This window comes from Alligator mississippiensis, chromosome 10, assembly GCF_030867095.1.
Source record: "Alligator mississippiensis isolate rAllMis1 chromosome 10, rAllMis1, whole genome shotgun sequence".
In the NCBI taxonomy this organism is placed as follows: Eukaryota; Metazoa; Chordata; order Crocodylia; family Alligatoridae; genus Alligator; species Alligator mississippiensis.
Window position 1 is genome coordinate 61,849,647 of NC_081833.1, and position 27,438 is coordinate 61,877,084.

General features: G+C 39.8%; 1 protein-coding gene across 1 annotated transcript in view; it reads right to left on the reverse strand.

Moving 5' to 3' along the window:
• Positions 1–27,438, reverse strand: part of GARRE1 (granule associated Rac and RHOG effector 1) — a 101,937-nt gene that overhangs the window by 13,086 nt on the left and 61,413 nt on the right. Inside the window, exons 3-10 of the mRNA XM_059713869.1 lie at positions 20,870–21,076; positions 17,546–17,686; positions 17,169–17,264; positions 16,855–17,016; positions 16,057–16,215; positions 9,946–10,043; positions 5,701–5,826; positions 2,793–3,787 (exon numbers count right to left, since the gene is read on the reverse strand). Of these exons, the coding sequence (XP_059569852.1) occupies positions 2,793–3,787; positions 5,701–5,826; positions 9,946–10,043; positions 16,057–16,215; positions 16,855–17,016; positions 17,169–17,264; positions 17,546–17,686; positions 20,870–21,076 (1,984 nt within the window). The remainder of the gene's footprint in view (positions 1–2,792; positions 3,788–5,700; positions 5,827–9,945; positions 10,044–16,056; positions 16,216–16,854; positions 17,017–17,168; positions 17,265–17,545; positions 17,687–20,869; positions 21,077–27,438) is intronic.

Sequence of the window (27,438 nt, forward strand, 5' to 3'; positions counted from 1 at the left end):
TTTGCCTTGAATTTGGCCCCTTCCCACTGCTACAGCAGGGAAGATAAATCAAGTGGGGAAGAGAGTCAGGTGCTTCCTTGCCCTCTGCTCCCCCGACTTCTGCCCAATGCAGCCCCTTTCCCACCCCCCTTACTCTCAGACCCTTCTTCTCTCCCTGAACACATGGAAGTGAGGGGCAAATATGAAAACAATGACTTTGAAATAAACATGTTTTGAGTAATTTGAATATACACAAATTATTATGGGTACCCATAGACTTAATTAATCCAGAATTGAGGTATCTTACCATTTTTGAAACTGCTGCAAGTTTTAGCATGCATACTCCTTAAACACACTTTTAAGCAGCACTTTTGTACTGACTTTAGTACATACTATGCATATTATAAGTGCAAATGGAGCCCCAAACAGATCACCCGGAAGCCAAACGGCTTCTAGATCCAAAGCCAAAAGGTGAACCATATAGTTTACTGGGCTGGGCCCTAAGAGTCAACAGCATATCAAGGCACGGTGACCCCATAGCTCAAACGTATTCAATGTAGTAGCTCACAAGGACTTGAAAAGGGTCAGCTCTGAGGGGGATTGAGCTCAGTGGGTGCTATCACGTAACCTATGTAAATGGGCTGTACTGACCCATCCTTGAGCTAGGTCCCCATCAGCATTTTGGCCTTTTGGTAAAGATCAAGCACTGCTGGCACCAAGGGGAAGGTGTCAGGACTGGCTCTGCCCCATCAGCGCTGGCCTAGTATTGTAGTACCTTCAGGACTGTTGCCAGTTCCCCATGGAGGGAACACCCACCCATTTTTAAGGGCCAAAAAGGTCCTCATTAGTATTTTTGCCCAATATGGGCTGTATGTTTTATAGTCATGCTCAGTGTTGACTTTAATGAACGTAATAGTTGGTTTACATTACTGAGCATATGCTGCTTTTGGCAGCAATGTAATGATAGGCGGTGTATTTAATAAGGTTTCCTTGTAGGCAAATGCAAGATGAGGGGCTTTCCCCAACCCCCCATACTGCCTGAGGGGAAAAAAAAAACCAAACTTACCTTATATTAAATACAGTATTTTATTATATATATTTTTATTGTTTTGCTTTGCCAAAAGCTGTAAATCAACTAATACTGTTACTTCTTAATAGTAGGAAATACCATCTCTTCAGAGCACCACTCTCCTTTGGAAGCCCTTCTTGTTTAGCAAACTTAAAAGAAGAAAGGTTAGTCATGTTCCTGACAGAGATAAAATTGATGCATGTTTAATAAAATTGATGATGTATAATTCAACAAGATATCATTATTTAGAATTTTTTGTATTGATGAAGAACTTCTGCATGCACCAAGAAACAGCATTTCTACTTCCCAGTCTATTTTTCTCCTACATGTACATATAAATCAATCTAGCAACACTAGTGGAAAGCATCATGCCATGCTTTGTCAAAGCAGGTGATAATTCGTAGTAGGAACCTGCCTAGTAAAACTCAAATAAGCAGGGGACACATTCTAATTTGGCTGAATTTCTATTTGTTTTTACAATCCTTTGCTAAGTTAGGTATATCGATAAATACTGACCATCTTTAGAACAAACCCAGTGGGGCAGGCCTTGCCCTAGGTTATAAAGCTTGCTGAGAGGACAAAGTAGCTATATATAAAGTATAGTATAAAAGAAGGGGCTGGTTGTTAGAAAATCTTTATGGTCCTGACGTGCAATTAATAACTCCATAATTTCTACAAGCATGCACATCTAGATCTAGATCTGGCGCTCCCCTGTGATAGACAGATGGTATCTATCACAGGGGAGCGCGAGATCTAGTTCTAGATTTGCATACTTGTATGTATGTACGTACATGTATATGTATGTATATATTTTACAGAAACTATGCAGTTATTAAGTGTAAGTGTATATATATGTAAGTAAATATACTTACTTACATGCAAGTCACCTTTAACTAGGTTTCAGTGCTTGGTTTTGTCAATGTAGTTCAGTCAGTAGAGTTAATTTAGTTCTCAGATAGTTGCTCACAGGAGTGGCTACAAATAAGATCTTGTTTCCTGTTCAACAGTAATCCCTCTAACTTTACAATTCACTGGTGGTTCCTGAGCAGCTGGATTATGGAACTGGCTTACTTCCCTAGGTTTCCAGGCTTTCCAGTGTAAAGAGGAACTGAGAGGCCCATGCAAGCAGTATAGTTGCCAGTATAGTTGTCTTTGCAATAAGCCACTACGACAGAACAGGGGAGCAGATGTTAGTAATAGAGGACACCTTCTAGGGAGTGCCAGTTACTAGCAGGAGAGAAATGGGACAAACAACCAGGCAGCATATCTCTACAAGAGCCAAAGGAAAAGTAGAGCTAGTCAGCAGAAAAGCATGGCCAGGGGCAGGGAAGCAGCCAGCCAGCAGAATATGATGTACAGGGGAAAGAGAAGCAAAACACACAGAGATGTCAGGAAGTTAGGAAGTGCTACAGGGTAGTGTGAAATTAGGAGGGATGGCATCTACATTTCTAAGCAATGAGGTTATCACACTGTATAGGTGTAAGGACCAATTAAACTGAGGCTAGAAATAAGGGCTCTACTCCCATACCCGTGACTTGCTGGATGTCTCTTGAACTCTATGCCTCAGTTCACCTGCCCCAGAAAAGCAGGCCTGTCTACATGTGTAAATCCTCAATATCTACTGAGAAAAGACACTGGGAAGCAGTAGCACTCTGTTATCAAATGGAAACATTTAACCACGTTCTTAACTTGTTTTTAAAAAGCTCATATAAATAACATGCAATTAAAGGAAAATGGCACACACCTGCAGGGTCAAAAGGCAGAATTTCTCCCAGCATCCCAAAGACTCCATCACTTTGGTCACGGTTTGGCCATGTGTTATTTCTAGGTCCTTGAGGTTTCTGTCCTAACATCTCTGACATCATATTGTCCATATAGGTGCTCACAAGACCCAAGCTGTACAAATCAGAGCTCAAATCCGAAAAGCCGTGATTGTTCCATTGGCTAATATGAGACAATCCAGCCCCGACAGCTTGTGCTGGCTGTTGTGAAGAATTATTTAGCCACTTGCCAGGTACACGCTGTTGCTGTGGTCCAATAGGTTGGAGCAGATGTTGGTAGTACTGCATCTGTTGTTGCTGCTGCTTTTGAGGCTGCTGTTGCTGTGACAACCCTTGCTGCGAAGGATGCAGAGACGCATGAGACACAGACTGCAGTTGCTGCTGAACTGCTCCTGATTTTTGTTCTGTTGCTGGAGAAGAAGCAACAGAGTTCCTTCTTTTCACCAATGGAGAAGTCTGCTGCGATTTGCCCATATTAAAACGAGACAGGAAGTCTATAACATCCTGCATTTCCTGGTCAGTGGGTAAATTCATACCTTTGTCATCCTTGCCATCATCTGCTTTGAAAAAATTATCATGTCTTTCAACAAGAAATCCATTAACTATCTGACTACTTGTGCTCTGAGGTGGCTGTAATGTATCTATTGTCCTGGGGAAATTACCAATGTTCAAAATGCTCTGTAACCGTGTGTCCATGTGACTGGGCATTTTCACTTTCTCCTCTGAGTTGCTACCTGTAAAGATATTTTTGGAAGGCGTACTGGGAATAGAATAACTTCCACTGTTACTTGAACTGGCGCAGGAAGTTTTCTTTGTAAACCGTGAAGTCAGTTTTGAGAAAGTCTTTTGCAGGCCTCCTGATGATTTGCTTCCATTTCCTGATGGCATGTCAACTTGATTCCCAAAGTCTGAAATCTCCCGCTGCAATTGGATCTGAATACAAGGCAAAGCTTGTTCCCTGTTTCAAAAAACAAAACCTATTTCAAACCTCTGGGTTGAATCAGAGCTGTCCGACTGGTGGTACGTGGGCTGTATGCAGCCCACAGGGAGCTACACTACACTCCCCTGAGCTCCTGCCTAGCTAGTGCTCCCCACCATTGCTCCAGCTGCAACAGCAGCCGGAGTCTCTGGGTTCCATCTCCCTCTTTTGGCTTCTGCTGCCTGCCCCTGCTCCAGGGCAGTGCAACAAAGCATAGCTGAGGTCAGTTAGGGTGAGCCATACAGGTACATGGTGCAGCAGGGGACACAGGCACATGGTGTAGCAGTAAAGGGAAGGAGAGCCTGTGCAAGCATACAATGCAGTAGTAGGGCAAGGGCCATTGGCATGGGTCTATGAAGTAGTAGCGACAGGACAGTGGATGCCTTGAAGACACACAGTGCAGTGTGTGTATGTGGTGGGGACGGGGGTTGGGTTGGGTTCTGGTACAGTGGTGGGAGCAGGGACATTCACACATCACGTGGCCCAAGGGGCCTGTGACTTGCCCTGTAACAATCTGTAGTCATGCAGCTCCTGCTGGTGTGGCCTCTGGTGTGTTTGATCCCTAGCTGCTTAGAAGTGGGAATGCCCTGGGTGATCCATCCCTACATTATATCCCATTATCTCCTAATGTCTACAGCTTCAATCTGTGGTGCATTGGGAACTGAATAACTGGGTTGTTATGGCTAGTGGGTGAAGGTCCACAAAGTTTTCTATGAAAACCTTGATAAGACAAAGTATTTCCTGTTACAATAATGGTGCTGCCTAACTAGCCAATTTAAAAATAAAATAGTCTAGTTGACTTAAAGGTTTTGTATGGCTAGAGTGTCAAAGTCTTCATGCATTCATATTTCCACCACTCCTGCCAATATTTTAACAGTGCTCTGAAATCACAGAATCATAGAAAATTAGGGTTGGAAGAGACCTCAGGAGCTCATCTAGTCCCCTGCTCAAAGCAGAACCATCCCCAACCATATCACCCCAAGCAAAGCTTTGTCTAGCCAGATCTTAAAAACCTCCAAGGATGGAGATTCCACCACCTCTGGGTAACTTGTTTCAGTGCTTTACTTCTCTCCTAGTGAGAAAGTTTTTCCTAATATCTAACCTAAACTTCTCTTGCTGCAACTTGAGACCATTGCTCCTTTTGTTATGTGCCATCGCCGAGAACAGTCTAGCTCCATTATCTTTGGAGCCACCTTCAGGTAGTTTAAGGCTGTTATTAAGTCCTCCCTCAGTCTTCTCTTCCTCAGACTAAATAAGCCCCACCCTCCCTCACAAGTCATGTGCCCCAGCCCTCTAAGCATTTTTCTTGTCCTCCTCTGGACTCTCTCTAATTTGTCTTCATTCTTTCTGCACTGTGGGGGACCCCACAACTGGACACAGTACTCCAGAAGTGGCCTCATCAGTGCCAAATACAGGAGAATAATCATTTCCCTCGATCTGCTGGCAACACATACTAATGCAGCCCAGTATGCTGTTAAGCCTTTTTCGCAACTATTGACTCATATTCAGCTTATTGTACACTGTAACCCCAGGTCCTTTTCTGCAGAGCTACTACTTAGCCAGTCAATCCCTAGCCTATGCCAGTACATGCAACTGTTTCACTGCACATCTCACGGTGTATCCAATGACTGTAATAGGCTAGTAGGCACATTTGTTTCTTTACATAAGAAAATGTTGTACCAAAGTTTAGAGAATGTACAGCATCTTTTCACTGACCTACAGGCTGCCTATGCTGTCCTCATTTTCTAGAGCTATGCACTGCCTCAAGACTAGCACATTCTCCATGATGAACAGACGCTATACTAATTTTTGCAGTACCGTATTGAATTGCAGTCTTCCAAATAATCAGGCTTTTTATAATGGACAGAGGAGAGGAGAAACAGGAAATTTACCTTCCTTCTTTCCACCTGTTTATGTCAAACACAGCAGTATAGAGCACATCTACCAGTCCCAAAGTCTTTTCTGGATCCAGACTCCTCTGTAATAATGACATTGTTGCTGGATCTTCTTTCAGACACCTACAAACATTGAAAATTCTTAAAATGTTCACAATAATAGATATGTTGGGAAATTAACAAACTGGCACTTATTATAATAAAACCTGACTATGCATTCATGAAATGATTAAGCTACTACTGCCATACATCAAATGACAGAAGACAACCACAATCACTCTGCACTTGCATCAAAATGGAGAACTGCAACCAGTTGCTGCTGCTTGGATTCACAAACAGGAATGAATGGATGACATTCTTGCTGTAAGAGTCAAAGACTAGTGATAGATGTAACAATGATATCAATATCAAAGGATGCTAATACAAGCTGTTATGAGAGAACTGCTGTGTCTGCCCGATTGTGTAACATACAGAAGAATTGGAGAGGGACATAGCCTAATCTTCAGCTCATTCACCCTCCCTTTCCTGCTTAAGCAAAAGCAGCTGATTCTGCTCTGAAAGTGTTAAAATTGTAGCTTTTGCCTCAGGAGGAAAGGGAAGGTAAGTGAATTGACACACTGTCCCTGCCATGTGGCCATAACTATGGAAAAAAAATTTCCTTCCTTCTGCCTTTCCAAAAATCAAGATAGGTGTCTTATTTGGGAACATCACATACAAAAAAATATGCTAATTGCTTGAGATTGTTCAGCATTTTCTCATAGCCCTCTCTGCTATCTCCCAAATAAAGATACTATGCCTGTAAGGCAGTATTCAATGTTGAAATAATTCATATTTAACAAACATTTCAGAACTGCATGTGTAACCAGGCCACCTGGGTCATTCAGAGTCATTAGACTACAGAACTGCTTTTAATAAGTAAAAATTCTTCCCTCTGAATTTTGTCTACTAATCCAGAACTGATGGAACCACTAGAGCAATCCCATTTCCTAGATACAGATAGGAGCATCAAGAACAAACTGACTTGAAGCTCAAGGGAGCTCACGCCCATAGAGGTGAGAGTACTTAACTGGAAGTGCTTATACAGAATATTGGACCAAGTGGCTGCTACTATTCCAGGAAAAGGTTTGATCCTGACTGCAAGAAATGAAGCAGAGAGATCCCTTCACGTTAAAAGTGTGGCGGAGATTAATTTGCATAACAAAAAGTTCTTTAAGTATGTTCCCAATAGCCAGACAAACCCTGCAGCTTCTCTAAATTAAATTCCAAAACACACTTTTAATAGGAGGGGTCTCCTAACCAAACCAAGGCCCACTGGTGGAGAACCACTTGTACACACATACAAACAGTTTTCAGAAGACAGCAAATATCTGTCAAAGACTCTGGCAATGAAATATATATTCATAATAAAAAATAAGGTAACTAAGCCTATCAACCTGGAAATGAATTATTGCATGGAAAATTAATTAGCTGTCATCAGCTTTTTGGAGGAAGGATGGGTGTAAATGGAGTTTTGGAAGAGAAGTTTAAAATGGAAAAAAAAAATGACCAGTGGGAGATTACCTCTAGATGCTGTAACAGAAATGCAAATCACATGGAGGTAAGAGTAGGGAACTTTCCCACTAGCCAGCTTTGAGTTGCATTTACTTTTTCAGGCCACTCAGTCATCAGATCAAGATGAACAATAGGCCTTCAAGATCCAGGAAAGGGATTATCCACAGAGTTGCTACAAACTAGCATCACGATATCTGTTCACCAAGGCACACTTAAATCTGCTGAAAAAGGCAGCATTGTGTTTGAGTACTGGACAGTCCTTGCAACACCTGCAGTAAACTGACTGGTGTTTTGGTAAGTATAAAAGGCAAAACACCCTTGAGATCACTCCTCTTGAAAACTGGGCATTCCTGGATGGAGTGACTTCCATGCCATCCTGTTTGTTCATGAGAGGAGGTTGTTCATCACCAAGACCTGAGCAGATCTTTGAAAACAACAACTCATGGCAAGGTGTGTATTGATTACGTACAACTTGTTTTGGAATATCAAGTGACAAGACAAGCCTCCAACACGGGACTAGTGGTGCTACATACTCAGCTCCGTTCCTAAAGAACTCTGGTTAACCTGACCATAACCTGTTCAGCCACTTTAGGAGTCAAGAGTTGACTCTGGCATTCTATATTATGTCTAGAGTCTCTGGATATGTACCTACTTTATGTCAGAGCTAATAGTATTTTTCAATGAAACAGTGAAAATGAAACAACATTTAGAGGAAGTGCCTGTCTACCCTAGTAGCTCCTCATTAGCTACCAGGACAATGACAAGAAGGATTTGCCAGACTAATCAGATCAAATAGTCATCTTCATTTTTTTAATTTTGTTGTTGGCCCTATTTAGTCTGCACTCTGAGTGAAAAGCATGGACCTTATATCAAAATCCATCACTAACTTTAATGGAAATGCTTGCACCTCTCTAAATGACACCAAGAACATAACAGTTGTGTCTAACTAGTAAGCCCAAAACCATACAAGATTGGTGCGATCAGAAGTATCCATGGAAATGCATCATTTGAAATTAACCCTGGTGGATTCGGAAAAAGCTCTCCCACCACCCCCAGATGGGATAAAAAGTTACTTTGACACCTAAATTTGACCTTTGGTGGGAGAGAAAGAATTTCCTCATTCCTACAAGAACAATAATGATGTTGGAGAGAAGGAGCCAAGACTTTTCATGGTCTGAAAAGTTCCCAACTCAATATTTTCCGAATAATTCCACCATCTTTAAAGGAAAAAAAATCTAAATTTTTGAAGAACTGGACAAACAAAGTCAAAGTGCTTGCCCAGTACCACTAAGGAGATCGTTGTTCATCTTGATATTCCAGTCTGAACTATGCCATGGAGAAAGGCAGCTACCCACTTAATTAAGTCCAGAGTCCTTGCACATGTCCTGGAAGCAGGGAAGGCTTTTTTCAAGTCCTGGAAGTAGGGAAGGATTTTTCCCCCACTTGGAGGAACCAAGCAGCATTCAAGATGTGTACAGAACTGAGCTAATATAAAATCCCAATTAATTTCTTTTTCAAAGGGTTTTGAGGAAGAACCATTGCTTTCACCAGGAAGGGCGAAGTTTTAACTACCACCAGATTTGTCTGGCAAGGAGCCAGAGTGAATAAAGTGACACATTAACATCTGGATTTTGTCAAATATTAGATTAGCATCTCTACAAGACTGAAATGACCAGGCTGTATCAGCATTTGTCAGTAGGGGGAGCTCCCCTAATGATTTTGAGTTACAACTCAACTACTCCATTCTTTTAGACCCCTTTACAAGTAGAACGATGTATACAAAAGGCAAATCACAATGCCAGAAATGCCAATTTATGAAATGGAGGAATTAAGGAGCTTGTCTTCTTCTAGGGAAAGGAACCATCGATTCACACCACTTTAGGACATGCCATAATTGTACCAATATGGACAGGCAGCCTCCACTGAAGACTCAGAATCATCAACTCTACTGAATACTCAGAATCATAAGCTGCCTTGTCTTCAAGAAGTCCACAATATTGGGAACTTTGGAGTAGGAGGTACCTGAAAATATGTAGTCTCTGTTGGATGACATCTTTACTTAAAATGCAGGTCTATCCTGGCAGTCTAGCTGCTAAACAAAAGTAAGAAATCCTTTAGGTCCACAGTCTAACACTACTGTGGGGCCACCAACAACTTTCAAGAAAGCCTCAATAAGTCACTCATTTCCCACCAGAATTGTGTTTGACAAAGAGGATTTGTTACTTTTCTCTTCCTGCTGAAAGAGACAGTTACTCTTAAAGACCCTCTGAATGAGGGCCTTCCCTCATTTTTCATCCAAGAATGAGGGGTCTTCTCATGCTGAAACTTCATGAAGCGTCTCCCCTGCTCAGGTATAGTGACTTAGCAGTTAATGCACTGAATGTCTTTTGTAGAGGGGGGTATTTTTCCCTCTTCCTTTCACCTGTTTAATTTTTTACACCTATTCTTTTTTCAAACCTCTTCAGTCTTCTAGTTGACAGCTTTGCCTCCCTTCATTGTCTCCAAGATAGAGGGTAAATGCAAAAAACTTCTAGATGCAGCTGTAGGTCAATCTTACAGCAAGAGCATCATTCATCTTTTGCTCAAGAAGCCTACAGAGATGTTATAACTGAACATCATCAAATCTCCTTATAAAAACATAAATGAAGCTGAAATTATGCCATGTTATCAAAGTACAAGATATTTATTTACCATGTTGATGGAACTTGCACAACAATCCTGGATCCTTCTAAACTAATCTGAGGAGCATATGCTTCTTTATTTTCGATCTGCGCTGTGTCCACAACCACCTAACAAATGAAGTAAAAATATTTAGACACTTAAAAAACAGGTTTTAGTTATTTTTACTCTCTGAATTTAGGGTTTAAATCCCAATCTCTACTATGTTACAGATTCAAATTATAACGAAAATCAGTAAAACATACAAAACAACTAAATAACTTCAACATATAAAAAGTGGACAAGGTATATATGGATTAAAAGTATAAATATGCTTAATTCTATCCATAACCACACATTGTACTCCTGCATCACCACCTTTGGTATCTGCTATTATACACACACCCCAGTAACTATCAATGGTGCTATCTGAGAGGTTTGGAAGCAGGAATATTAATTCTTGAAAGCTATAATTTTTATATTGTCAGAAGCATCTACTTGGTAAATTTTTTTGGAAACAAATAAGTGGTTGTTAAAAACAAAGGCAAAGCTTCATGTGAGACAGACTGAAGGTATTTTAGTTGAACTCTACCATGACTTTCAATTCTATAGTATTCTGGAGTTTTAGAACATGCACTCACATTTTCTTCCTCTGCCAGCTTTGAAGCATGTCATCATTATTAGGTTGTTTTACTTAAATGAGGGAGGTCACCTTTACATTTTCAGAGTTCTCATCCTCCCCTGCCAAAAGGTTTCTGAAGCTGGAGGCCTTGGAAATTACCGTTCTGATCTTGAACCTTCCCTTTTTTGGGAAACCAAAAGGGAATGGGCTTCCACTTCATATAAGCCCCATTACCAGTGATACTGTGAGAAGGTTCCACATTTGATTCAAGGTTTCATTTGAAGTCTAATCTAAATGGGTAGTCCATCTTGATCATTTCTACAATTCTGCTATTTTGGTCATGCTGACCCAGCAGCTTTTGACAGTCACCATCAGTTCTTGCTTCAGTGACTAACAGATTAGCTATACCATTTAACCTTGAAATGGCATAGTCCTCCAGGGCAGACAAGCCTTAAGAGATATAACTGGCATGTCTGCAGTCACCATCCACTGGTTCTGTTTCTATCTCGTAGGCAGGAATCAACTAGTGGTGATGGACAAATGTGTCATATGAGGAATTTGAAATACAGGGGCCTGAAGTCTATTCTCTCTTCTGTCAAACCCATTTAAATCACAGAAAGGAAAGCAGTGCTGCCATTACCCAACTCTAGGGGTTTCTTCAGAGAGCTGATGACTTTCCTTTGGTTGTCCCTGGATATGTGCCCAAGCCCATTCCCTCCTATTTGTGACCAGTGTCTGAGCACGCCATTACAGAAGGAAATTCTGACAGCATGTACAGTGCAGTACAGTCAACATTCTCATCCTCACTAAAGTAATCTCATTGTACTATTTTGTTTTGGTTTTATTGCAAGTTTAGGAAACTTTAATTTTATTCAGGCAGTTGATGATCTTAGTAGCACCTTTATTATGAGTTTAATAGAGTAAGAAGGGAAAGATTTATTCCCAGTATTCATGGGCAGAAGCTATATGCAATTTAGATGTTTAATTCACAACCAAAGTCTTGCTCAAGCCCAAATTAACTTTTTAACACAACTTCTCCACATTTGGACAGGGTTCCAACATCCAGGGTTTAGAAAGTCCCAGGGCTCCTCTGGAAGTGCCGTGTTAACAGTAGGAAGAACAGCAAGCACAGAACTACCCTAACTACAGCTTAATTTGGAACTATACCCATTTAAGAATGTTACCGTGACTATTTTTCCTGAATTAAACTGCAAACAAACCAGAAGACTCCTTAAATCTGTGGTACTGATGTTTAAAGAAAGAGGTGCCATTTGATATGATCCTTATTAACATCAGTGTATGATAATATAAACATAAATGCAGAAGATAAATGAACTTCAGCATTACTGCAGGAATTAGCAGCAGGACTAAAATAAATGCTTGTGTCAGGGACAGAAGGTCACACAAAGACACAAAAATATCAGCCTACTCCATGTGTACAAATAAACACAGTGGGTGTTCTTCAAGGTAAGTTGTGATCTATATCTCAGTACTCCCAAAATAAATGCTCACATTTTAACAATTAAGAAATAAAGCTAACTGTCCAGGCTTGCTATACAAATACATTGGATTCATGGTTGCCTTGTGTTATTGAAGCAACACAAGACATGTGGAGTGTTCTGGTATATCTTCAAGGAGTCCTTACTTATCAAACCACGAGACACTGAATTCAGCACAGTGCAGCAGGACAAATCCTGAACGTTCTTGCTTTTGCTAGTGGAAGTTATAAATATGTTTAGTAGCTTTTAAAAGTGTCAAGTGTGATTTTAGAAGTATTGAGCAGTTGTAATTTCAGCTGACTTAAATATAAAAATCAGGTTTTTACATCAGCAAGCTAAGACAAGTTATTTAGTGGTCTCTCTTATTAAAGACTTTGAGGATATGAAAAAGTTAAGTCACACCTAACTTTGCTTTCTAATCTTGTTTCTGATAAGGTTCTTCTTAAAATATTTCTTAGACATTAGGGCTGGAAGGGACCTCAGAAGATCAACGAGTCCAGTCCCCTGCCTCAGGGGCAGGAAGTCAGCTGGGGTCACAGGATCCCAGCAAGATAAACGTCCAATTGACTCTTAAGGAATCCAGAGTAGGTGCTTCTACCACCTCTGGTGGCAGTCTGTTCCAAGTCTTGGGGGATCAAACTGTAAAGAAGTTCTTCCTTATGTCCAGCCCGAAACGATCTTGGAGAAGTTTGTGATCATGTGACCTTATTATCTCATGGGGCGCTCTGGTGAACAGGCGTTCCCCCAGATCCTGATGTACACCCCTTATATACTTATAGCCAGCCACCAGGTCCCCCCTGAGCCTGCGCTTTTCCAGACTGAAGAGTCCCGTAGCTCTCAACCTCTCATCATAAGGCCAGTTTATCCTGCTCTCTGATCATGCGCATGGCTCTCCTCTCAAGCTTCTCCACATACCTGATAAAAATATGTACAGCATAGGACAAAGAAAATTTCCATGAAACTGTCCTATAATATTTAATTTGGGAAAATGACAAATTAAACTTATGAATTTCAACTAATGCCGAAAACTCCTGCATTTCTAAAAACAGTAGAAAAAAGGGTGTATTATATCTACTTGTGATTCATTTATCTGAGTTCTGGGCAAAATAAATTCAAAATACAGCCAGTACACATTTCTCACACCCTGTCTGGTGGGGTAATTAGAAATTGGCTTCCTGTTCATCAGACATCTATTGTTCTTGTTTTACAGGTGTTTCCTCCCTCATCCCCACCCAGAGTATGCTCTAGAAAAGGAATAGAATTTCTCATCATTACGCGTTATGCAAGTGTATCTTCACTTTGCAGAATTCCTTATACAGAATTTCTTAGAAAGGTGTGTGTAGCTGTTCACAAACATGAAAATGGCAAATTTTGGTTCTGATGAGATTACAGTGCAATTTAGCCAAAAAACAAAAGGATCACAAACCAAGCTACAAGGCAGTATGCAAAGATGACCATACATCTTTCAAGAGTGAAAGATCATAGGTTATGTTTATTGTTACTTATGTATCTGGTTAATGCCACTTTGAAGATAAATAGCTTCCACTTTTGTATCACTGATGTAGGCAATAAATTGAGTTATTCATGTTCCTAAAACTGGCAATTTCATTTTGGCTCCAACTATAATCAAAGGAGGCCCTTACCAGCAGCTCTCCCGGCTGCCAGCATGGAGCCCTCATGTTAGAAACAGCAAAAGCTAGTGTGGCTGTTCCTTCCTTAGGTCCAATTCCTTATACCTTATTGTTTTTAGTCCAAATTTTTCACCAGATACTCCAGCAGGTATACAAACCACTTCACCTAACCCCTGTGGAGACCATCCCTATCCTTATTCCAACTCCTCTTGCATTTAATGTTTTTCAAGTAATTTCTCTTACAAAGGCACCTAACAGAAACTTTAACCAGTCACTCCTCTCATCATCCTGTCACCAAAAACTCCCTTCCTGTGCCACAGAGCTTGCTGGCTAGCCTTTCCTATCAACAACCCCTATATCACGGTGAGGACCAGGACTAACAGTAGTTACCACTGCATAGTTAACATGGCTGTTGTTGCCATGTTAGCAGGGAGGAAAGAAGAACTGCAAAGTGTAGTTACTTTCATTTTAACACTGCTTCTGTGGCAAGTCACACTTACTATTATATTCTCTTGCATTAAAAATATGTGCAAGACCACCTTAGTCTGCACTACTAACAGTTAAAGAAACTAAGCCATGTAGTAAGGTACTTAAGATCGAAGTGATACTCAGATACAAGAGAGTGACAAATGCTTATGATTGCACTAAAAATGATCAACTGAATGCAATACCAGAAGAAATAAACTAAGACTGGAGGGAATTCATGGCAACTTACAAATCAGCTAGACCTGCTTGAACAAAGGCAGTAAGGGCATTTTTACATGTGTTCCTGACATGGAGCCAGTTGCTTTTAATTAGCAAGTCACGCTAATTAGAAGTGCCCATGTGTCACATGCATCAGTGGTGCAGCATATTCCTGAACTGAGAAAATGGCAGTGGGGCATTTTGAACTAAAGCCCAAATGTGTTTTATTTCAAAACGTACCACCGCCATTTTTTCAGTGCAGAGATACGCTGCCCCACTGATGCACATGACATGCGAGGCTGCCAGAGCGCATCAATTTCCATCCTCCAGCAGACTTGATTAATTGAGTCTGCTCTGATTTCCAGCATGCTGAAGCAGGCTCCCCTCCTGTGTGTAAGTGCCCTAACTGACTTTATTTGATACACTGCACTATGCATCTTTTTCAGAGACTAAAAAAAACCTGCCAAATCTTGATTACTTACGCTCAAATTGCAAACAGTAAAAAATCATTGACAACAGATGATCCAATAGCAGTTAGACCAACTTAGTGCTGGCTTAAAAACATCTTGATTAAAACTCTTATGTACAATGACATAGCTCTAAAAGTACATGTTTACTTCCTATTGCATTGCTGGTAAAGGAAGGCTGCTCCTATTTTATTCATGAACTAGACTATAAGTTCACAATAGCTTAAAAGAAATATTACTCCTGAGTAAACAGGAGTATATTTTGTTAAATAGAAAGGCTGCAGTGATTAGTTGTTACCATAGAGGCATATTCACTTAAGAAGAAACAAGTAGTTTAAAACAAGTGCTTTTATAAGCTGTTTGGAAATGGAGGTAAAATAAATGCATCTTTTAAAAGTGAAGATTTATCTGTCGTATAACCACTGTAGTCTCAGTTAGATGTGCTATTTTACTGCTACTTAAGAGAATTGACTTTAGATGCCTACCAACCAGAAAATCCAGCTCCCATTCAAGTATGCGTAAGGGGTAGGAAATTCAAAGCTGCCATAATTTTTTTTTTTTTTAGAAATGTAGGTCTGCTATTGTTAACAGTATTTTTCAGTCTTCCAATTTTACTATTACTTAAATGTTTCTTATCGGCATCAGATTGTACAGACTGCAACTTCTGATTTAGTTTTAAAGCTTGTAGTGCTTTCCTTCACATAACCAACCAGCCACAGTGTTCAAAATATACTGCATTACACAGTATGTTCCCTTTGAGTTTTTAGTCACAATTAGTAATTCTGAATCTATGATCTCCAAGGAGCCATGTTGCTCATTAGTGAAACCAAATTCTCAGCAACACTGGAAATGGCAGAGCTCAAAGAAACTGCAACCCAACTTCCAAAATATTTTAATATCTGGAAGAAAGTTAGTATGGCTTTTATAGAAGTCCGGGTAGTGAAACTACTAGCCAAGTTAGCAAAACTACAACATTTTAATACACAGTGTATATGGTGCTGTACACTTATTTTATGGCTGTGAACTCTAGAGCTGAGAACAATAGCTCCACACCTACAAACAGCAGAAAAGCCTCAACTCTAATTATCTCCTGTGGGGCCTTAGGATGCTCATCACCCTGCATACAAGTCTAAATGATTTCAGTTTTCCTCCAACAGAAGAGGTATTCTGGTCCAAAAATAGTTTTTTTTAAAATAGTCCTTGTATTGCTTATCTATCCTTCGCCAGCCATAGTCACTTACCAGTCCAGCTTGGCCAAATAATAGCTGCACAGCAGTTTTGCAGGCTCCCCGCCAAGTAGAAGGGCAAACCTGATTTAGTACTTCAGTAACAGGAGAGTCATCACATGGTGTAAGTCCATTATGGCAACCAGCCTCTTTAATCAGTTGAAGCATTGTATGCTGCAAGTCACAAAAACCTGTTACATGCATTACTCAAAACAAGCTAATATATATAGATATAGATATGGACAAATGTTTAGGATACAAAAAGGTCATATTTAACATATGAGAGATTTCCCAGCCTTAATTATTGCACTTGCCACCTGTAAACAATTTGTATAAACAAATGGAAAAATTGGAATAATCAAAACACAATTATTTTCTACCACCACAAAGTGCTCACCAGTTTCTGCTCATGGGAAATGGTTTAGTCAACAAATTAAGAAGAATACTGCATAGCAGCCACTGAACTAAAATATAATAATTCAAATGCAATTAATTTTAATTCTTCCAGGAGGAGGAAATTAGCTTACCGGGGGGGGGGGGGGGGGGGGGGGGGGAGGAGAGAAATACTGGCAAAAGCCTGACAGCTCACCTGTGAATGGCACTCTATACTCTAGTAAGTTGACTTTTGTATCACTTCTAAAAGTCCATTTTGAATTCTTTTGGTACAAATTGTTTATAAAAGTATATTAACAAGAGCTTTCCTATACTTCTCTGAAAAATGTGCATTTTTAAACACAAGTGTGATGTCAAACTTCTCTATTTACTTGATTCTTAATTAAAAATTTAAAGGATGGTTTGACTTTGAGCCATTACCGTTTTCAACTTCAGGTTCTCTGCTGCAGACTCATTAAAGGATATGCCTTTCAGAAAGTGGGATCCTATCTGAACAGGTACAGTTGGGAGTTCACACTGAATTGGCTGAGGTGGGGTTTGTCTCCTTCCTGTTTGCTGTGCTTCAGCTTCACTACAACAGCCCTTGAAGACAAAATGTAGATCAAGGAATAAAAAAAGGGACAGTAAATAAAGAGAGTAAATAGAGAGTAAAAGAGTAAATAAGTTTTATAAAAAAATATCATTCTTTACCATTCATTTTCAAATAGGGAAGGGAAAAAGTATATGGATCTTACCTGCAAACTTGCTTCAATAGCTTTTGGATTCAAGTGAAAGCCAGCCTTCATTGCATATTCACAATGGCCTAAACTCTCCAAAGCAATTTTGTAAGCCTGATGTTAAAAAAGATTTAAAGATGCAACAGTCAGCCAATAATCAATGATGCAAAAGTATACTTATGAATTTACATTGCCATGTTACACACACTGTGGGATCTTCTGTAGAATCCTAAAATTTTACAAGATTCTCATAATACTACAGAACTCCACTATATTTTTCCAGCTGACTGCACTCCATGTTTCAGGGGCACTGCATGCTTTCCCCTCTTCATCCCCCAATCTGACTGGACTAGACATATGAAGAAAAAAAAAATTAAAGCATCAAAGAAATGAACCTGCAAAGCACTGTCAATTTTCATGTTCAGTTCTTTCAGTTGATGTTCAGGGATTGCCACACTTTGTGAGCAGAAGAGCTGCTGAACCTCAATTCCAGCCAAACACCCATCACCGCCTCTTTCTCGCAGTCGAGATGTGGCCTTTAACATAAGACACAATCAGAAATACTTAAATAATTTTCGTCCAACATTATGATGGATCTAGTCAACATATAGTTGAAATAAGAAAGTGAAAAGAACCTGGAACAGAATAATTGGTGCAAATATTTAAACCTTTGTTACTCTAAAATAAAATCTCACACTTCGTATAACATATACATGTGTATGCCTCAGATAGTGAAAAAGTGACTGCTAGCAGCACAAGTCAATGCTTTTTCACATCTCAATTTCTCAACACTATAGTGGATTAAGAATCCTGCTACCTAAGCCACAGTGGGATGGTTATTACTGAATGGAAGAATGGGGGAGGGGGAAGATGAGCATGTAGGGCGCCTTTACATGTTTCGGGGTGGGGGGGCACTTTAATTAAAGTGGCTCCGAAAGCTGCTCTAATTAAAGCGCACTCAGCATCTTGTGCATCTGTGACCCCGCGTTTCAAAATGGTAGCAGGGGTGACTTAACTAAAGCTCATTGAACAAGCTTTAGTTAAGGTGCCCCTGTTACCATTTTGAAGTGCGGGGATGCCAATACATGATACGCAGAGGCTGTGAAGCATGCTAATTAGCATGCTCCAGCAGACTCTATTTGAGTATGCTCTGATGCCCTTCAGTTACAGTGTCTTGAAGCAGTGTCCCCACACATCTACAGGCACTCGTAATTTCAACTGGAAGGACAGATACTCTCTCGCTGCACAACCAGGACTAATCTCACCAGCACATATATATGCATACACAGAAAAGACATGTATGATCAAGGGAGATTATCAGGGCAGAACTTGGGAAAATCCATACAAAAATGCAAGGCCATCCTAGTTTATTAAAAGTTACTTAGTAAAATTTTTGTCAAAGAACATTATAAATTCAAATATCCCTTTCTTTAAGTTTCTGAACTGTACTCCCTGCAATACTGAACATACTATATAGTGCCAATTTGTTAAAGTTCATGGGAGGAGTCTTGTCTGAAGCAAGTTGTCCTTGGTGACAAAGCCATGATTTATGAGAGCTCCGAGTTACAGTTTTGTTTTGTGTTGTTTTTTAATAGAAGCCTTGGCCATGACAAACATGCAGCCCGAACAACGTAACAGGAGGAGTGCCGCATACTCCAAATTCAATTCTTGATTATTTAAAGAGTTTAGATGCTCACAGAATACCTTAAAGCCTTGCAATTACTGAGACAGGTGATTTAAGATAGAAATAGATTAAATTCTTTTGCTGTAACAGGAGAGAACTTATGTTCTCCTATTTTCTACTTTTGTATACTTAACAGACTTAATTCTCCTTATATACGAATCTGCATTCAGAAACAGTTATACATTTCTTCAAAGAAATGGCGTAAGTGGGTCAAGATGCCAAAATACATGCCTAACTTTAACTGTATGAATTGTGCCATTAAAGACCTATCCAAAGACAGAAATTTCTATATAGCAACTTCCTAGAAACTCAGAGCTTTACAGATTGAACTTCATATGAAGTATAATATTAATTTATGCTTTGCAGAGTCACAAAATCTTGTCAAACGTCAATGTTTAACATAATGTTTAAATCAACAAGACTACAGCATAAAATTTAACAATACTACTCCAAAAGCGTAGGTAGGAAATTAAATTCCTGCCTTACTCCAATGAAAGATAAATTAATTGAAGTAGGAGTTGCAAGTCCTTGCTCTATATTCACAGTTCCACAGGAAACGTGTTTGTTGTCCTATACCTTGCAGATGTTAGTTGATAAATGGAAATCCTGACAGGATTTCCAGTCAGGATGACTAACATGTCTGTGTGGGCTGCTAAATTAGACTTCAAAAGCACATATACACGCATTAATTTTAAGGAAGCTACATATTCAAAGTCTCAGTCATTTTTGATCTAAAGAGCTATTTATACATTTGAAATAACCTCCAGAAAGAAGAAAAATGCAGGTAGATTAAGGCTTGTTAAACTATCCTCCCTTGAAATGTACTTTTCCTTGCAGAGATTATATAGATTTTATAGAGAGTACATGTTTTTAAGGTATAAATCTACAGATAAGTAATATGCTTAGCCTTTGAGAGTTTGTAATTCAAACAATATTGAGTATTGCAGCTTTTCAATAAAGGACAAGAACTTAGTTGTGACCAAAAATTAGGATACAAAACAATATGTTGACTCTACATACAATATCTCCTTAAATAATTTCTCTGAACGCTTAAAAAATAAATAAATTAAGAACTATGTCTTCCCTAATTAAAAGATTAGAGAAATTTCTCTCCTTTTTTCAGTTTTCTTTGTCCATTTGATAGCCCTTTGTATACAGTTAATTTCTCTGCTTCATTACAGACTATTTCCATTGTTTGTGGACCATCTTTCATGTAGCCATACTAAAGAGAAGAGACATCTTTAAATACCATATTTTCCATACGCAACATGCACCTTTCCCCCAAAATCAGCTCTCTCCGAAGTTGGGGTGCATGTTTTAAACAGAAAAGCTGTTTTCTTCACTGGATAAGAAGCCAACCTAGAGACATTGTGTATGTCGTGCGGTTGCCAAGATGACAGTTCTGTGTTAACCCTCTCGCAGCCACAGCTATTGACTGAGCACAGTAACTTGTGCCTAAAGCTTAAGTGAGCTGCTGGTATTTTCTTGATAGGGCTTGGGATGTGGGAACAACACTTATTTACAAGAATTTATATAAAAAATTACTTACTGTAAAGAGCTAACAGTTTCAAGGCCCTGGACCCCAACTTTGTGTGACAGAGCTTCCACGATGTATGGCATCCCAGGAGATAAGTGTGGATGAAGTGGCTAGCACTAGGAATTTTCTGGGCCCACACTTCCTGGACAGCCTGTTCCTACGAGGACCAATGTGACATTCTGCCATGACTCTGGGACCATCCCCTCCCCACCCCTTATATTCTGACTCCCAAAAATAAAGGGGCATGTTTTATTTGGGGATACACTGTATTCAAGAAAATATGGTAAGACTATGCAGTTGAAACACCACGAAAAGCAGCTCAGGTTTAGGCAATTGTACCAAAACTGGTTTTAATTTTTTAATATGGCTGGCTGTCATGTTTAGTGTTCCATCAAAATAAATATTAAGAAAGTTTTTCCTTATTAGGTGACATAATCCCAAAGTTGCACGTTATTAATACGAAGTTGAAGCAGCATCACTAACGAAAGTTGCCCATACCTCTGCTGCTCCTCTCCATGATCGTACTGCATCCTCTAGCTCAGTTGTAGGGCTCAAATTGGAGGTCCCAACCCCACTCGCATTCTTTCTTTCTTGGGAAACAGCTTCAGCAAAACAAGAGTGTGCTACTGGCTGGACCTTCTGCAAGGCTTGGGACAAGAACTGGAAGTGAACCTGCATCACTGTCAAGAAACATCGACCAAGAACCTGGAGAAAAAAAACCAAACAAACCTCAGAGTGAGTTTGGGTTGATGTCTGTGCATCTTTTTTTCAGCAGCAAGCCCTGAGGTGAGTTAAATGAGAGAGTTTCTTAAAAACTTAGCTGGATCAATGAGAATCAATTTATAATGCTTCACAATCAAGCAATATTTAGCTAGGTATTTAAAATAATTTTAAATGTCACTACAGAACTTTTTTTTTTTAATGTATTAGGACATATTACAAAAGAAAATGCAGCTTTTTCTTTTTGGGAGGGGTCAGATTTCTGCTCAATATGGATGAACTTCCATGGATGAACTGAATTACTTCCTCACGTTATGGCTGTTTCAAGAATGAAAATCTAAAAAGTTGACTTATATAAGCCATATCAAGTGTAAAAATCAACATACATACAATGTGATAAAATATATTGTAGCCTCACACAAAAAATGGCAATATCAAAATCTTGCTTTCGCCTCATGAGTCACTATTTTACACTTAAACCAGTACACCCAGTCACTAATTAGTGAGTGCACACTAAGTTCATGGCAATATTAAAAAGTTCAACAAGTTTACATCATCCAAGCAGAACGTTAAATCAGCAATAAACATCAAAACCTTTTGACATTTGAGAGAACAAATATCATTTGTCTGTCTTTGAGTAATCTTAACTGCTCAGGAACAGATACACCGAGAGAACTTGCACAGGCTTGCATCTCAGTCTCTTGCATCATCATCTGTTATGAGTCCTTAGTTGACAAACATTTTAACTCTAAAATATTTCACAGAAATGACTCGTGTAATAGTTGCTGTTTGGACAGCAGCTGGGAGAAGAAAAAGCAAGAGAATGACTGCTAAAAAGCAAAGCCAAGAACTTGCTCCCTACTTCCAAACCCCCACAAACCCCAAACAAATGCCAAACAAATGGGGTGAGGGGCTTGTCTCTCTATACTTCTTAGCCACTGCAAATACAAGTAGTAAAAGATGCAAACTTAGGCCTACTACAAAAGGCTGTCTCTTGCCTTCATGAATCTCTACCGCTGGTCTGACCCCTCCTTCTTCCCAGCACAGTAGCTAATGAATGTGCCCAGCGTTAGCACGAGGAGGCCACATCAACACGAGACACTGACTGCACATTAGCTTGTTACTACTGAGCAGTAGTGTCACATGGCAGGAAACACGACACAATGCTACTGTGCAGTATTAACAAGCTGTGCGGTAGCATCATCAAATGGCTTTTAGGTGATGCTGACTGCACAGCAGCTTGTTACTACTGCGCAATCAGCATCACCTAAAAGCCATTTGACGATGCTACTGTGCTGTAAGTACGATTACTGCACAGTTACTTAGTACTTGTTTATACAATGACCACACAGTCAGTGTCTTGTGTAGACATGGCTGGACAGAATAAAATCAGGATCACATACTTCTGACAGTTTTTGCCCTGCCCCTGCTATTAGAACCATGGTACAAAAGGGTAACATGGAGAAGATGGGGAGAGGAAGAAGAAAAGAGCATGGCAAATTTGCTTTAAAAGTACAAAGGCTTGCAAAGCTTTATGGCAACAAATATTTTCAAAGAAACTGTGGAAACATATGAATAGGCTTCAGATAGCATGGACCAGGGAATAATGCACTCGACTAGGATTCAAAAGGTTTAACAGTTCTTTTCTCTACTTTGCCCTTGACTGACCATAAGACCTGCAGACAAGTCATGTTCCCTCCTCACCCTTTCTATTGAGACTGTCTCCTGTTCAGGGAAGGGACTGTCCCTACTGTATCCATACCCAGTGCTGAAGGCAAAAGAGTGCCAACTTCATGTGAGGTTTCGAGATGTTACAGGAATATAAATAATTAAAAAAAAATTAATTTGAACTACAAGATAAAGTTAAAATGTAACCTGTTAACTTTTTTTGTTTGGAATACAACTAAATTTACTTGTTGCAAATACCACTGTGGATATGCTTCCCTTGCAATGTTTCATTGCAATGTAACTTATTGCAGTATTTTGTCACAGAGAAAGTGACAAAATACAAACATATCAATTGTTTTCTGTACTTTACTTTTTAATTTATTAAAAATAGCTGGTCAAAACTGAACTCTAGCAGTTAAGAAATACAGCACTGCGTTTACACATAATAGGCAAAAGGCATCATGTCTTGGAACACAAGAAATTATCTGGCTCATTTTCAGTTACATTCTTTTTGAATAAAAATATTCAGACACAATCATCTTACTGGCAAGATTCTGTAGTCACACTAACAGTCATACACATTCAACTATCTACTTTAGCAGAACTAGCAGTGGTGATTTTTTTTTCTTTTTTTTTTTTTTTACTGCAACCAGTCTACTTTTGACATTCCATTCCAGTTCAATCATTTCCCCTCTTTGTACCAAGTATAAAATTAAACCTTTTGTAGTATGTCTGACCTCTACAAGAGCAATGTGTCTGTCTTTAATAATAATAAAGATATATTAAGCAAGCAGTGAGAGGACAAAAACACCAGCTTTCTTGATGACAAAATCAGAAAGTTTTCTATGAAAAATGAAGGACATAGAGGAGAAAAACTGGCAATGCAAATCGTTCTATCCACAGCAAATACCAAGGACGATATTTCCAGAGGGGGCTGTGGTAAAGGGTAAAGCCAGGGCCCATGAGGAATTTCAAGCTTGTTGAATTTCAGAGGACAACAACAAGAGGTTGAAATCTTCCCTCCCTTGAAATAACAGTAAAAATAAACAATCAAAAGGGTTGGATCCCACAATGTTAGACAAGAAAGATGCAAAAGGCAAAGATTTCTTAGTGTGTTATCTTTTATTGGATCAACTATGGAGTTGGAATAAAGTCAGACAAGCTTTCAAATGCAAGACATTCTGAATAATGTCTGGACCACCACAGCTACAGTATCACTTTTATACTACCTTACACAACAAAAATAAAATTCTAAACCTGGCACTTAAGTCCAAGTCTGCTTCACTGAGCCTTTGTTTTCCCATGTGTTTTAAAATCTAGATCTTACCTTCAGTAATTGCTCAGAAATGTTTTTGAATGTTTAAGTAAAACACTGGGAGAATGTCACTGGGAGAAGATTGCTGCACTGTTCCATCCTGCTGGACTAGAGTGTAATTAGAGGGGCCATACATACTTTCTTATAAGAATTCACTCTTCAGAATTTTTCTTCTAAAAAGGAAAAGCACGCAGGACTTCTATTTCTTGTGGGAAACAACTACCACTGTCAAGACCTGGATAAACACCCTTGAGCAAGGTCAAGAGACCAGAGGGTATATAGAGTGCAGTATGATAATGACAGTACTTGTCACACAATCTACCTGCAGGGATGACACACAAACACAGAGGTATGCTGCTGCACAACCTATCCACGTTGGGTAGCCACACAGCCTCACAGCTATTCAAGTAGGTCCTAGCATCTCTTTTTCTAAGCTTACTCCTCTTGACTCTCATACTTCAACATTAAGTTCTCTTGCAAGAGACTACAAAAAGAATACTCCTGAGACTTTCTAGTAAGCAGGGACCACCTTAATGCCCCCCAAATTTAAAAAAAAAAATGTCCTCTGCCTTCCTTTGCCTCCTTTCTTGGAAGCCACAGCATTGCATGGAATGTATGTCCATCCCTGCAAACATTTCATTACTGAGAAATACATCTCTGGCACTTGTATGCTATTCCTGCTTCTTTATCAAGTCACCAGGAAGACAAAATTCCACTCCGTATCTCTGTGGCTGAACAATCTTACAGAGAGGAAACTAGCATCATGTTTGGACAGCTGGGGGTAACACGCCTGTTGGAGATGCCTTGTTGTCAACCGCCCTTCCCTCCCAAACTGACAAGGTTTGTACAGACTGTTTCCTCTGTATGGTTTCCTGCTACTGGCCTGCGAGGAGTTATGTGAACGTAGCTAGTCTTAAGATCAGACTTTTCCTTTTCAACACATTCAGCTACTGTCTATTTGAAGGGCATGTTTCAACAGTAGTTGCTGCTTCTCACGTACACATTTGAGCCAGCTCTAAATTTGCTGCTTTGGGTGCTGGTAGCAATGTAACTGCACCAACACACAGTTCAGGGGGCAGCTAAGCATCTTCCCAGCTTCTTGGATGGGTTTTTGCTGAGTTTCCTGCTACCTGGACTACAAGAAGTACTCACACTGACTAGTTTGAAAGCTAGCTCAAGTATGTCTTCATGAGCTGTCATAATAACAGTGACTGCAGACAGACAGATCCCCCAGGGTAATACACATTTGGAGCACAATAGTTCTGATCAGTAGATCAAGGTCCTTTGTGCTAAGTGATGAACTACCATTAAAGAGTCCTTTCTACAGAGAACTGACCATCTTGGTCTATGGCAAGACAAAAGAGTGGGTTAACAAACAAGATAACAGTAAAACAAATACGGCTTTGCATAACAATAGTTCTGGGTGACCACCTGCCTAACCACTGCTCCACTGACAGCAATTTTGGGTAGTTTGACAGAAGCAATGCATGAAGAAGGTTAAGGAAAAAATGAAGAGAATGCGATTGCATGATTTTGGGTGGAGAGGGGTGAAGCCCCTTCTCTCCAGCAGACCTCCTCTAAAATTGGGAAAATTTAACGCTTCTATTTTAACATTTTTAAACAGACTTTTCTTACTGAATAAAACAAAAAATCCAAGTCATAAGCAGGAACCTTTTACAAAAAGTGCACCTAGTTGATACTTTGCTATGAGGTAGTAGAAGATACGCAGAAGCAGTTAGAATGCCATTAAATGTTCATTAGATTCCTCATAATCAGTAAAAAAAAGTATCATGTCAGCTTTGGGATATGCTTACACTCCTGCAAGTTTACATACTTGGCCTCATTTTAGAAGAATGCACTGAATCTAAATGCTTATGTCTTTTTCTAGGCAGATGGTAAGGTAGCACATCTGATATGAGCAATCATGACTATGCAACAAAAATAAAATGACACCTGTCACTTCTACTTAGCCTGGAGATGCCTGAAGGAAAACTGAAGCTCTTCAGTAGTGACATATAGAGGAGGGGGGAAAGAGGGAGACTCCAAAAGATACAACTGTAAAACCAATTAAAGGGAATAATTCAGAGTCAATAACTTGTAGGGCTATTTTCTTTCAACATAGCCATTTACAAACCAATTTAAGGAAAATTTTAAAATGATTAACTAAGAAAACGCTGCAAAGTAAAAAGTTGACCCTAAGGATGTTTAGCTTTAGAACAAGTCTCTTCCTGATGACAAAATTTTCATCAATAAATAGAGCAATTTTTATTTCCAATGAAGTCTGCTCTCTGAATGAGACAGCGCACATCTAGAAGCACTACACTTATATTTCATTATGCCATCGTGGAAGTTTTGTTGGGAGTAATGAATATTTAAGAAATTTTGAGCAACTATTATTGCACCTCTTTAGCGTGAGGCATGACATGCCATTCTGGATGCAAAAATTGAATTTTTGCATTTTTTTCAGAAACAGACTTTAAAATTTAACTACTTTGAAAAACAGGGAAAAAATAATCGTATTATCTATTTTAATTGTATACTAAAAACTATGCTTACTTAAGAGAGGAATAAGGATATCCCTGAGATATATGGTATATTTTAAAAGTGGTATATTTGGGACTATAACTAAAAACTTTTTTTTTTTTTTAATTATTGTAGGTCAGTAGGACCTAGATATATCACACCTGGAATCAGGACCCAACTGCACTAAGCATGACTGAACAGATGTACACTAAAAGATAATCCCTTCTCTAAAGAGCATATATTCTAAATGGAAAAGGACAGTCAAAACATGGAAGTGGAAACAGAAACCCAGGGTGTGTACAGCAGTTACATTTTTCTCAGAGGCCCCCGAAAGCACTCTCGCTGTAACACAACAAACATTCACAGCTGCAGAATACTTCTAAAATGGTGGATCATGCAAAAATGTAACCCTCGTCTGATGTAGTATCAGACAGGAGTGCTCTAGGGCAGAGTGCCTTAGGGAACCTGTGTAGCAGGTTCCCTGAAAGGGCTAATTTTGGGCGATTTTGCCAGCATCCCATGAGGCTTTGCAGAGCTGGACTGGTGCTTGCAAAGAGCAGTCCCACCCCCAGGACTGTCAGAGAGGAAACAGAAAACCTGTCTCTGCCCTGCGCAGCCAGGAGAGATGGGGAGAATGAGCCCCCCTTGCCACATGTGCCCCCACCCAAGCTACCAGTGCTGGGGGCTTTGGGGGTTTAGGGCCAGGCCTGCAACACAGGGGGATATCCTCCCCCGCCCCCCACATAAGTGTCTTCCCAGGGGCAGCCTTGTGACTACTGCACCCAGAGCTGGGGTGGGGGGAGAGGGAAAATGGAGCCCGCCCCCCCCCCCAACCTCATGG